The sequence below is a fragment of the Mytilus edulis genome, chromosome 14 (genome assembly GCF_963676685.1).
Source record: "Mytilus edulis chromosome 14, xbMytEdul2.2, whole genome shotgun sequence".
Classification (NCBI taxonomy): Eukaryota; Metazoa; Mollusca; class Bivalvia; order Mytilida; family Mytilidae; genus Mytilus; species Mytilus edulis.
This window is the reverse complement of record NC_092357.1, coordinates 32321749-32336255: the sequence shown is the minus strand read 5'-3', so window position 1 is coordinate 32336255 and position 14507 is coordinate 32321749. Positions and strand designations below refer to the sequence as shown.

The 14507-nt window shown below is 31.2% G+C and overlaps 1 protein-coding gene across 1 annotated transcript in view; it reads right to left on the bottom strand.

The window, feature by feature from the left end:
* The window catches only part of LOC139502519 (alpha-catulin-like), a 59650-nt gene that overhangs the window by 36269 nt on the left and 8874 nt on the right, over positions 1-14507 (bottom strand). The window contains exons 2-7 of the mRNA XM_071292006.1: positions 5334-5523; positions 4391-4560; positions 3569-3688; positions 2632-2721; positions 1430-1645; positions 658-861 (exon numbers count right to left, since the gene is read on the bottom strand). Of these exons, the coding sequence (XP_071148107.1) occupies positions 658-861; positions 1430-1645; positions 2632-2721; positions 3569-3688; positions 4391-4560; positions 5334-5523 (990 nt within the window). The remainder of the gene's footprint in view (positions 1-657; positions 862-1429; positions 1646-2631; positions 2722-3568; positions 3689-4390; positions 4561-5333; positions 5524-14507) is intronic.

Here is a 14507-nt window from a genome sequence, read left to right as displayed (position 1 = left end):
TACATTTTGAACATTAATCAATGTAAAGCAAATAGGTTTTTTGTTTGTCAAGTTTTCATCCCCTGCCTGATTCTTAGACAGATTATTATATAACTTAACAATTTTTAAAACATCCAATTATTGAAAGTGTTGTCAATTTTGAGTGAATACACAAATTACCAAAAGCTTCAAATTCAATTTTGAAAATAAGCAACATCAAAAAAGTTTACATCACACCATAATTATATTGTTTTTTATTAGAACTAATGTCTATTTTTGTGTAGAGGAAAGGCATTTGAATTTTCAGACTGCAAGTTTTTTTCTGCTGAAGGTAAGTGATTCTCTAAATGTAATCTTGGTTCTTTAATTTCACCAACATAAAAAGGCCCCATTATACTGCCAAGGTGTAAGATGATTTTAAACACCAACAAACTAACTTAATTTTCAATTCAGTTCAGTTCACAGCTGATTAGAAGTTTGTGGACTGTTGGCATGGCAAATGAGTTTCTTGTTTTGTCTTGCTCTTAGCTGGAATTCATTCATTAAAATATATTTTAAAAGTGCTTGACTTTTATGATGTTTTGATGAGCCACCATGTAACAGTCATATCACTATTTGTGGAAGAACAATGATTTTCAAAACAAACGAATATTATCTATTCACAAACTATATGTATACCTGACTAGATGATTTCTCAAAAACTGTTTGCAGATCACTTCTAAGTTGGTCACATGACTGCACTATTTTCTCTCTGTTGTCATGTGATGTGTAGGCAGAGTCAGTGAAGTCCTGAGCAGTCTCAATCACACTATCCAATGCACTGTGTATCTTCTCACAAGACTGACCAGACACACCAGTTACTCTGGTCAACTCTACTGCTTCCTGAAAACAAATAATTAAACTTGATTTTTTTTCTAGGGAGTTGAAATTGTTATCCATGTTCCTAAATTACACAAAACAAAAATAGTCATCCTATGTGTCACTATATAGCTAGTAATAGCTGGATGCTACCATACTACTCGGTATATAATTTTTGAAAGATAACCCAAGATTGTGTGTTTCATGTATACAAAAATATTTGGTTATTTTTAAATAGCTAAAAAAATATGTATTTCTTTTGTTATACTTCTTTTCTTCTCAATTTATTTTGTACAGTTATTTTCAGCTCATTTTAATTGAGACATTTCTATTTTATTTGTAATGTCGTCATCTCTATAATTATAATGTTGATTAGCAGAAATTGTCCTAAAATTGCACAGGGGAGATGATGACGTTTATACTGAATTTTCTCCCCTTGAACAGTTCACAGATAAAAAAATGTTGATTATATGTTTCAAAAACTTATATTATGCCAATGGTACTTTATATATTACAAAAAAGGAACAAAATTTCTGTATTCATTAAGTGTGCAAGTTTACATTCACAATCTGTAAGTTGTTACCATAGTTACCTCTAGATCTTTTAATGCTTTACTAGCTGATGGATGAACATTATCTAGACCTATCCCAGAATCCCCATTTGTAATCGGTGAACTGTGACCGTTCATCTGACTACAACCTCCGTCAGTCACAATGAAATGTATCATGTTCAAGGCTTGTCTCATCTGTTTAAAGACACAGTCCCTGTTTCTTTTAGCTGTCCCACAGTCGGGGTGTCTTAAACATGTCTGAAAAATGTTCAAGTAATCATATAAATTGTAACTTATAGAAATCTTGGGATCAAGAATTGATCAGTTTATGCCAGTAAAAATAAATAAATAGATGCTTAATTTTTGCTTTTGCAAGCTTTGTTGCCCAAAACATCTAAAATTTTAAAGAAAACCAAATTTTACCTGTTCATGTAACCACTCTACCCACTGAAGTTGTGTACAATAAAGGCTTGCAAAAGTAAGTTAATAAAGATAAAATATGCATGTTAGAAGACACAATTTCATATTCATAGTTATTTCAGCTTGCTTTTAATTTAACAGTACTATGCCATTGCATTTTTGTGTAATCCATGTACAACATGTCACATGTGAGCAGGATCTGCTTAACCTTCCATGGCATCTGAAATCAACCCTAGTACATTTGTAGGGTTATTACTGCTCAGTTTTTATGTTGTGTTTTGTATACTGTTTCTTTCTGTTTTGGACTTTCTATATTTTTGCCACTCTCATTTTATTTTCAACTGATGAGTTTGAATGCCTGTCTCCTGTCTTTTAAAAGTGTTTGTTTTCCTTCTGTCATCTATCAAAGTGCATTTGTGTCTGACCACAATATCTATCTAGTTTATATGTATCATTTATTGATGGTTGGGTGATTTATTTGATTTTTCTTTAATCTTCTTAAATCATAAAGATTAATGATGAAACATGAATGTGTATCAAGTACAAGGATGCCCCATCCGCATTATCATTTTCTATGTTCAGTGGACCGTGGGTAAAAACTCTAATTTGATATTAAAATTAGAAAGATCATATCATAAGGAACATGCATAATAAGTTACAAGTTGATTGGACTAACTTTAACCTGAAGCGGGATGAATGGACGCACAGACCAGAAAAACATTAAGCCCATAAATGGGGCATAAAAACTTGACCACTAGATTAAGCACAACTGTATAACACAAATGGACACAGTTTAAATGTTTGTCTGAAGTAAATAATTTTACCTTGCATGATGGTAGCAGCATGGAAGTTGATCTCTCTAATATAGCTCTGGCTGCACCCATTTGTGCTCTGTGTTTCTCACTTTTTAGATCCTACAAAACATTTAAACATTTTAGAAATATATATATTTTTGAAAACAAAGGTTAATGTTGTAATGTAAGAAGTATGTAGTAGTTAAAGCCAGCCATCATGTGCAGGATTTTCTTTTGGTGGCCTTTGGATGTTTTCTGATCTTTGTTCGGTTGTTGTCTTTTTGACACATTCCACATTTTCATTCTAAATTTAAGTGAAAGATTAACTTTGTTGTTTTTTTTACAATGTAGTTTCTCACCTATCCTTTAAAGTTTAAAACATTAAAAAATTCAACGCTACATTGAAGACCCATTGGTTGCCTTCGGCTGTTGTTTGCTCTATGGTCGAGTGGTTGTCGCTTTGACATATTCACCATTTCCTTTCTCAATTTTAATTCCAAAACAAAGTTGTTGAGTAGAACAGAGATTTCTCTTCTTTCACAAATGAAATCACTGTCATGTTGAACCTTGTTCTATATTATGTCATAGGATATAAGTACATTAACTTGGGTTTCTGAAAAAAGATTTCTTTGTCCTAAGAGGTTTTTCGCAAATTTGAGCAGGCAATTTTCATATTTACGATTTAGGCTGGGCTCTGACATCCTAAAGCCCAATCAAGTCTTTTACCAGACTGTCAGACACAAATCTCTGACTAGGTTTCATGTAGTTTTGTCCACTGTTGAACTGCCATATTAAAAACTTTCAGTTCAGTGCTTTCTGTGAATGAATTATATAAAAGAAGATGTGGTATGATTTTCAATGAGGCAACTCTTTACAACATACAAAATGACACAGAACTTAACAACTATAGGTTTGTTTTTTCCTTGCTACTTAAAAGGCCTTATCGACTAGATGATTATAGACTTACATTTTGCCTGTCCCCTGTAAGATGGGCCAGTTCTACCATATCATTTCCAAACTTGCTGAAGTAATTCACAAAGTCTGTAAATGAGGTCACTTTATCAAGGTCATTTAAGGCATTTAAAACCTGGAATAAAACATGAAATAATGGTGAAAATAATTGTACATCTTTTGAACTTTAGATGTTTATGTGACATTTTTATCATTATGACAACTGTGAGGGAATAGTTTTCATAAATGTAGTAGTATTAACAATGTACTTATTCCTGAAATTGTACATGTTGTAATACTGTGGATTCATTTATTTTCCAGGGTATCAATTTTCATGGATTGCTGAAAAATTGCATTTTTGTGTATATTTGAATTCGTCGTTTTGTCAATCTCTGCATGAAAAGCCTATTGAAAATTATTTATAAGTTGAACATTTGAATTCATGGTTAACCTGTACAAAGGAAACCCATGAAAATTTGTATCCAACGAATAAGAATGAATCCACAGTAATTAACAAACTCAAAATTAATGTAAAAAGTTCTGAATTTACAGTTTTTGAGGATTTAGGCAGATGACTATTCTTAAGACTTGTCAGAGGGAAATGCAACTATCACAGAATTGCTTATCCGATAATTTTTTAAGTCCATGGTTTGATAAATGCTTTGTCAAGAACTATTACAAAAAGGAGTTGTCTACTTTTATCTTAAATTCGAAACAATTCCTAATTTTAAAGAAGTACAACAAGGTCTCTGAATGAAGCACATTATTTTGTTCTTCTCTTCAAATTTTTTTTTGGTAACCATGGTAACTGTGCATTCTGATCTAATCATGGCTTTACCTTGTCCTTAGATACTAATAGCTGTTTAACAATAACTTTATCAGCCAGCAATAGTACCCTTGTAATGGCTGACAGTAACTGTCTAGCTGACCTGACCATGGCTGTTTTCTCTGTTACTGTTTTATTCCCTTTTGAAGGCACAATCATAGTTAGTCTTTGTATTGTTGATCCTGGAAAAAAAAACATGTGATTTTGAATACTTAATTGTTAACACAGAGATATGTCTTGCCTTTTTACAATTTCATAGCAAAATCCAAAATAAAATTGATATACTAGCACAAACATGTAAATTATGCAAAATATTCAAAGTTAATGAACCATGAATGAAGGACTGGGCCAATAATTTCCTTGGATATCAGAAGTGTCGATGCTTATACATTTTACACATTTATATACCAAATATCATAGACTCTGTACCAACATATATCATGTATATATATATAGATATTGAAAATTAAGAAATTATTGCATGCATTTATCATTGTGATTTTGCCATTTTGGACTGAAATGGAATTATATTTTTGCAATTTTGAGAAAAATCCTGTTAAATTCATAAAAATTTTTTAATAAAAATGCAATTTTAAATTATTGCGATTATAACCGTCGCATTTTTTGCAATAATAAAAACATAGCAATAATGCCTAAATTTACCAGTTTACAGTATATAAATTTTTATAGATTAGACTTGGTTCCCGTATGAATGGTTTTATACAAGTCATTTTAGGGACCCTTTATAGCTTGCTGTTCCGTTTGAGTTAAGGCTCATTTTATTATGCTGACTTTTGACCTTTAATGGATTACTTTCACAAATTGTGACTAGGATCGAGAGTTATCTCATTGGTACTCATACCACATCATTTTATATCTATATAAAGTTTACTCGACAAAATATTCTCTGTCAGATTAATGGAAATAAAATTCAAACAACTTTAAGTGTGTTTACCCGCCATTCTGGCTTCTTCACAAGCTTCACACATATCGTCAGATATCTCCATATTTTCTGCCGCTATTGTCTGTCCAACGGTGACAAATTTCTCTACAGCCAAAGCTACACCTTGTCCTACTCTGATCAATGACCGACTTGTCTTCTCTGTAAAGCGTGCTTTCTCTTTGTGATTAACAAGGGTTGTAATCTGAAAGTAGATATTTTATATGAACATAATTGTAGAATGTATCTGAATGAAATATATACGTCACAATTTATTCAAAAGATTTACAAGTACAGATTTCTTTTAAATCCCTCACAATTATTTATATTTTGTATAGCAGGGTTTAAATTAGCTGATTTTATTAAAAGCAAATTTGTTCTTAACATTTTAAGAATGCATATAATTTAGGCAAGAAGTTGATGGGACCTGGTACTTCTGGTAGTAAAAAATTTGAAACAAGCACTAAAACAACACATTTTTTTCCAGCCATAAGCCATATGGTAAAAGGTGGTATTCCCCAAACTTTGTCCCTTAAGGATCCACCTATGTATAGCCTGATAATTTATAACTTTCAAGCTTAAAATAGCAATTCAATCACTATTTTGACAAATGCCATGAACACAGAATAGCTAATAACATTAAAAGACAGATTGAGATAATAGACATGATAGATAAGGGACAACATCAAAAGTTCAATGAAGGATAAAATCAAAGAGCTGATAGCTCTGAAGTGGAAGAAGGTGAATAAAAGGTAACTTGAATTACCATAAAAGCAGCCCCACTTACCCAGGCTGCTTTGTTCCATTATCGTTAAAATGTATTTTTTTTCTTCAAACAAGAAAAGGTCATAAGTACATGGATTTCCCATCCGTACAATCATTTTCTATGTTCAGTTGACTATGAAAATTAGGTAAAATCTTTAATTTGGCAGTAATTAAGAAGATCATATCAAGAGGAACACATGTGTACTAAGTTTCAAGTTGATTGGATTTCAACTTCATCAAAAACTACCTCGACCATAAACTTTATAACCAGAAGCAGGACGGACGGACAGACTAGAAAACATATTGCCCATAAATGGAGCATAAAAATAGTAAGACTTGTTACATACCTGCCAACTTTTGAAAGTTCCCATATGGGTTTTTACTGCACAACAATTTTAAAGGTTACAATTTTTAGCGACGTATTTTGCAAGATCTGGATTGTCTAGAAAAAGTGTCATATTTGTATGATGAACTTTCATGCCTTTTCCTTAAGTCTGTTTGCATGATTCTAGTTATATATTAAATCGGTAGAAAAAATATACATGAAGCTAGCAGACCAGGGTTTATTTTCCAGATTAAGAATATTAGATGCTTGTTGAAATTTCCAATTTTGAATTATGCACAAAGATGGACCTTTAACAGGTTGGGAACAACACTCCAAATGAGGGTAACCTAACTGGAAGATCATCACAACCCACTGTAAAAAATGAACACAAAATAGAATTTTCAATAAAATGCTGAAAATAGGCTTTAAAGTATTAAAATGCATTGCAAAAAACAAATATTTCATTAAATAAATTTAAGTAGAATATTCCTATGATATTCCTTTTCATATTGGATACAAATTTTATTGAGTCTACTGCAGACACTTTGTAGTCAAAGTGTTTCAACTGAGGTACTACACAGGCGTCAAAAGGCGTCATTATGGAGTAAAGGGGGTGGCGTCAAAAAGCGTCATTATGGAGGAAAGGGTTAAGTACTGAATGGTCAAAACATCATGTTTTTTTATCGACATAAATTTTGTCATAAATGTAACCAAATGATGTAGAAATTGTGTTTTTTCTTCAAATTTCCATCAAATTGTAATGTTTATAGTTCCATTATTGCCTCTCTATTTGAATAAAATAAAATAATAAGAAGAATCTGTTTCTTGTTTTGTTTTTGACAAATGATTGTTCATTGCTAGAAAATGAATCATTATATTTATATATCTTATCTGTATATATTTTTGTTCATGTCTTCATCTCTTTATCATTTGTAAATGTATAGACAAATAAGAAAGAAATAAGCTCCACATGTATATTTGCAACATCGTAAATTAATTAAAGAAACAATCTGTTGTAAACAAAATTATGATATAAACTTCAATTTAATCCTTGAAAGGAGGTCTAGATTGCTAAGATAATTTATAAATTTTAATTTTTTTATTTGTCCAAAATCATTTAAATTCATTTAATCAACATCCTTTTATGATTATTTGATTAAAATATTAATCATTTATAGTCTTTTTACAATTTACATTTTTAAAAGCAAAATAACTGAAAACAGGATAAAACAAAGGGAAGTAACAAAAAAGTATTTCAATATTCCCAATACACATCGTTTTGATAACACAACGGCAGATAGCTGGAGGTAAACATCGTTGATTACCAGTATGTTTGACACCCAAGCTGTCAAGTGAAGCCATATAATTATACATCTTCTTTGATGTTCAGGTAAAATTTAACACAGGTGTCAATTACACCCGTACAGTAGTAAGAAATGATCAAATATGGCGTCTGAAAAATTTCATACACCGGAGTTTTTTCTCCTAAACGGGAGGTTCACATGTATTGTTACGAAGGGCATCTAATTCACATGACAAAGGAAAACCATGAATAAAGACAACACTTTATATATCCTTTTTATTTATATAAAAACAAAATCTTCTTGTCTGCAGGATTGCAAATTCGTAACTTCAAGGGCGAACTTGTAAACAGGGCGAGTTGTCCCGATACCAAATTCACGCATGCGTAATACAAATATCTACAGTTAAAACATCATGTTACAAGTAAACAAATAACGTTCATGTGGATGAGATGAAATCTAATAATTTACATAAATAAAAGGGTCATATTTACGATAGTGATTGTTTTACAATCATAATTTACAAATTAAATGATTCAGATGCCTAATCATGTGTAAAAATCGGTGTCAGGAATCTAAGTTGTTTTGAAATTGTAATACACGAAATGAATGCGGCATACGGAGACTCAATGCCAATGGTCAGCCCCTTAAGTCTTCAGAAGACTTGACGTCTTCTTCCACTAAAAATTAATTCACATAGTTTTTTCACTGACACCCTTCTTAACTTAATTTGGGAAAAATTGATTGACCAATAGGGATATATGTAAAATCGATTTTAGATTAACAAAACTTGCAGCAATGTTGACCCCCCACCCCCAAACTATTTGATTTAAGTTTTTTATCCTACATCGATCTTTTGATGTCGTCCCTAACTAACAATGACTAACAGAACTATGTTAGCAAATTTCAGATGGAAATGTGTATTCCTGTTGCTTTGTTTTTAAATATTTATAAAGACTTTTCCATCTCATCATGCTCATTTTGCAGTCTAGTTTAATATACTACAAATTTGTATTCTTAACATGCTTTATAACTACGATCATCAATACAAATATATAACAAACTTTGGGATTTTACCAAAACAGAGAAAATAATTCATAAAATGAAAAATTTCTTTTTATATTTTAGTATTGGTTGAAGGATGAATTCTATAGATCTAAGCATTGCAATGTTCTTTAATACTAATATATTTCAAAATAGATGATTGTAGATGCACGTAAAAACTTTCTCTTTTGTTGTACATTTGTACCACATCAATAGTTGACCTTTTATCATGTTTATCATTTCAAGGAAGCAACTGTTTTATTTAACAGATATAAAATCTTGGCAGAGGAGTACATTTATTGTATAAGATCAATAAACAATGATAAACAGCCCTATCTACATTATATGTAATTGCATACTCAATTTTATATCTTTACTTATATAATATCAATGAATATACTGAGTATCAAAAGTTCAGCTACATATATTTTCAATTTTAAATTGAAACAAAACTATACTTTTGTTCAAGGCACCACCTGTACCATAACAACACTAGTAAACTAAATTAATGTAACATAGAATGAAAGAAGAAAAAGCTATAACATTAAAATATTAATAAAAATATATTTCTACAACTTTTGAAATTTAATATAAGAATAGGTAATACACTTATTTTACTCAGTATATATATATCTAGAAAAGAAAAAATAATGATGATATGCTTGAAGAATCTTCAAAGCTTAACTTTCCTTTATTCAAAGATCAGAAGAAATCATTACATGTATACCCTAAAGTCTGTTTGAACAGAAATGCTTTGTGACACATGACATGACCTGAATTATACAAGATGCACTTAGAGGGCTCTTGTAAAAGGTATTTTTTTACAATAGTGTCGCTACTTCTTTGACACTTTAGATGACAATTGGTATGACACACTTTTGTACAAACATGAAATTCTTGTTTTTACTATAGCAGTGCACTTACATGCAACTATCTGCTCAAGGTAATACATGTGTACAAGTATATGTACACATGTATGCATCAAATTGTTCAAATACATGTAGTTATGATCAGGATGGATAAACATAAATTCACATTTCAAAATATTAGACATTTTAATCTAGTTGACAGTTTTTTTTAATAGATTCTAAGTCAAGATGCTAGAATATGACATATTTATATACAATTATATTTTAGAACATTAAACTTTACCACCCAACTGACACAAACTGTTATAACTGTGGCCAATGGTAGATATAATTTCTATTTTTATATAACATGTACAAGTTGTTCGTGATGGCAGGATGGAATACACCGGGAATCAGAGGAATCAATAAGTGGGATCTGGGACCAGATACACCCCCCTTCCCAATGAGCAGCTTTAAATAATAATTAGTGATGCTAGCTATAGACTAACACAGCAAAAATCAATAATCTATGTCAGTCGTATTTCAATGAGCAATGTAGATAACTTTTGCTGTCTACAATGTTGAAATACTTTGGCATTGATTTAAAAGAATAATAAAATTGAGAATGGAAATGGGGAATGTGCCAAAGAGACAAAAACCCGACCATAGAAAACCAGGTGCTCCGCAGGGCGCAGCTTTATACGACCGCAGAGGTCGAACCCTGAACAGTTGGGGCAAGTATGGACAAAACATTCAAGCGTGATACAGCTATGAATTTGGATTTTGATCAAATTTTTGACATTACATGGTTTTTTTTTACACAAAACAAATGTCAAGATTTTACAAATCAATTAAAGATTTCTTCTCCAAACTTTTTAAATCTAAAATTAAATAGTTGACACAGCATAGGTTTCTGACACAGAATGAATGTGGTCTAATGAACTTAAAAGTTTTTTTTTGCCTTTGAGCATTTCACTATGCTGTTGAATATTAATCCTCTCAAAAAAATGTTTGAAGAAATTTTCTTTTTATTTATGAAATCTGAAATGAGAAAAATTTAAACCCCCCCACTTTTTTTCACATCCCTGTTTCCCTTTTTCCAAAACTGATATCAATTCAAATTTCTAATGGAGTTTGCAACAATAACTACTCTTTTAAATACATCATAAAATATTAAAATGTAAAATAAAGTGCTTGTTATCACTGAATGGTAAAGATTGGTTGGTAGTAAAAGTGAATATACATTGTTTATTGTATAAAACAATAAAAAAAACTTCATCAGCAACATTTTATATTGGCAAATTTCCAATGAAGTTATTTAAATAAAGTTATTGGCAAATAAAAATAGAAAATGACATCATAGTCATGTCTGGCAAATGTCCAATATACATTATCTAAAAACATTTTAGATAAGATAAGGAAAAAAAGCTTCATCAGCAACATTTTATATTGGCAAATTTCCAATGAAGTTATTTACATAAAGTTATTGGCAAATAAAAGTAGAAAATGACATCATAGTCATGTCTGGCAAATTTCCAACATATATTATCAACTACTATTCTATACAAAGAAAGATAACTCCAATTGAAAATTAATTGCTATTGCACAATATTGTGCAATTAGATATTTCTTGCTATTGTGCAATACTGTGCAATTGAAAATTTCTTGCTATTGCACAATACTTGATATGGAATCCTGATTTGGACCAACTTGAAAACTGGGCCCATAATCAAAAATCAAAGTACATGTTTAGATCAAGCATATCAAATAAGCCCAAGAATTTAATTTTTGTTAAAATCAAACTTAGTTTAATTTTGGACCCTTTGGACCTTAATGTAGACCAATTTGAAAACTGGACCAAAAATTAAGAATCTACATACACAGTTAGATTTGGCATATCAAAGAACCCATTTATTCAATTTTTGATGAAATCAAACAAAGTTTAATTTTGAACCCCCATTTGGACCAACTTGAAAACTAGGCCAATAATTAAAAATCTAAGTACATTTTTAAATTCAGCATATCAAAGAACCCCAAGGATTCAATTTTTGTTAAAATCAAACTAAGTTTAATTTTGGACCCTTTGGACCTTAATGTAGACCAATTTGAAAACGGGCCAAAAATTAAGAATCTACATACATAGTTAGATTCGGCATATCAAAGAACCCCAATTATTCAATTTTTGATGAAATCACACAAAGTTCAATTTTGGACCCTTTGGGCCCCTTAATCCTAAACTGTTAGAACCAAAACTCCCAAAATCAAACCCAACCTTCCTTTTATGGTCATAAACCTTGAGTTTAAATTTCATAGATTTCTATTTACTTATACTAAAGTTATGGTGCAAAAACCAAAAATAATGCTTATTTGGGCCCCTTTTTGGCCCCTAATTCATAAACTGTTGTGACCTCAACTCCAAAAATCAATCCTAACCTTCCTTTTGTGGTCATAAACCTTGTGTTAAAATTTCATTGATTTCTATTTACTTATACTAAAGTTATTGTGCGAAAACCAAGAATAATGCTTATTTGGGCCCTTTTTTGGCCCTTTATTCCTAAACTGTTGGAACCAAAACTCCCAAAATCAATCCCAACCTTCCTTTTGTGGTCATAAACCTTGTGTCAAAATTTCATAGATTTCTATTCACTTAAACTAAAGTTATAGTGCAAAAACCAAGAAAATGCTTATTTGGGCCCTTTTTGGCCCCTAATTCCTAAAATGTTGGGACCAAAACTCCCAAAATCAATACCAACCTTCCTTTTGTGGTCATAAACCTTGTGTTAAAATTTCATAGATTTCCATTCACTTTTACTAAAGTTAGAGTGCGAAAACTAAAAGTATTCGGACGACGACGACGACGACGACGCCAACGTGATAGCAATATACGACGAAAAATTTTTCAAATTTTGCGGTCGTATAAAAACAACAGCAGAAGGTCACCAACAGGTCTTCAATGTAGCGAGAAATTCCCGCACCCGGAGGTGTCCTTCAACTGGCCCCTAAACAAATATATACTAGTTCAGTGATAATGAATGCCATACTAATTTCCAAATTGTACACAAGAAACTAAAATTAAAATAATACAAGACTAACAAAGGCCAGAGGCTCCTGACTTGGGACAGGCACAAAAATGCGGTGGGGTTAAACATGTTTGTGAGATCTCAACCCTCCCCCTATACCTCTAGCAAATGTAGAAAAGTAAACGCATAACCTACATGTTTGTGCTCCCCTATCTTGTCTCCAGTAGTTGACACATTCAAAACGTGAATAAATAAATCTGAACCTTATAATTTTATCATGGGCATGTCTCAAGTCAACAGACTACTGTGATGATCAAATAAACTTTTTTTTATTCTAGTCTTGTTTCAAAAAGTCATAACTAATACACCATCATTGACCATGCATAATGATGGTGCATTATGCATGACTAAAAAGTCTGCCTTTTATAGCTGACTATGCGGTATGGGCTTAGCTCATTGTTGACGGCCATACAGTGACCTATAGTTGTTAATGTCTGTGTCATTTTGGTCTTTTGTGGATAGTTGTCTCATTGGCAATCATACCACATCTTCTTTTTTTATATAACTAGCAAATAAAACTAAAATTAACCTCAGGCCTTGATTTCAGTAGTCAAGACTATGAATATCAATAAAACAAAATTACTTTCAACCCAGCCTAATTCAACCTTAAGTACTACGTCAGATGAAAGCAGTGTTTCCAATACCACTAGAAGTCACACTGACCAGGTTTATAAAATTACTTTCTATTCAAACATAATTTCTTTGGCATGGCCTTGTCTAGATCACTGCCATTCTGACAATGTTTTACTTTTGATAAACAATTTTCAATGCAAACCTATAATTTCTTTCGCAATTGGCCTTTATTCTCTTAATTACTGACACCTGATCATGAGTGCATGGTCAAACTTTGACAATGTTTACTAATTTAATTTCTTTTCAAACCTATTATTTCTTAGGACTGGCCTAAATATATTCAAAGATGACATTTATCATGTTTCTTTTTATTTAAACTTATTAATTTTTTGGGGTATGTCCTTGTCTCCATTTCTGCCTCCAGTTTTTAAGTCACACCTAAATGTCTTCTATTCAAACCTATTATTTCTTAGGAATTACAGGCCTAAATGTTTCCATAGTCAAACTTTGACCATATTTATAACAGTTTTGCCTATTAGATCTATAATTTCTTAGGAATGGCTTAATTCGTCTCCATAAACAAATTTTGAAAGTTACTTTCTATTTAAACTTATTATAACTTTGGTATGGCCTGGTCTCCATTTCTGCCTCCAGTAGTCACACTTTGACAATGTTTATAAAATAACTTTGTCTTTAAACTTATTATAACTTTGGTATGGCCTTGTTTTTATTTCTGCCTCCAGTAGTCACACTTTGAAAATGTTTATAAAATTACTTTGTCTTTAAACTTATTATAACTTTGGTATGGCCTTGTCTCTATTTCTGCCTCCAGAAGTCACACTTTGACAATGTTTATAAAATTACTTTCTATTTAAACTTCAGATAATATACTATTATTATAGGAGTTCAAAAGTTAAACATCATGATAACAGACATCCTGTTACATACACTGTCTAAAATTACACAGGGTAATGGGTCTAATAAAACATTTAAATGGCTAAATTGAAAGAAATGTCATCCTTTTACAAATAGGCAATAATAAAGTAATTTTACATTTCTTCTAAACAAGTTTGTTTAACAATAAGTTAGGGTAGTAAGTAAATTAAAGTTGCAAATGATTTTTTCTTCAACAACTTTAACCATATACAATGTAAGTGTCATATGGTGTTAGGGATGAAAAAGGTCCAGGTCCCAGCTTGTATGACAGCTGTTTTTGCAGCAAAATTATCATCAGTTATAAACTAGTTGAGAAA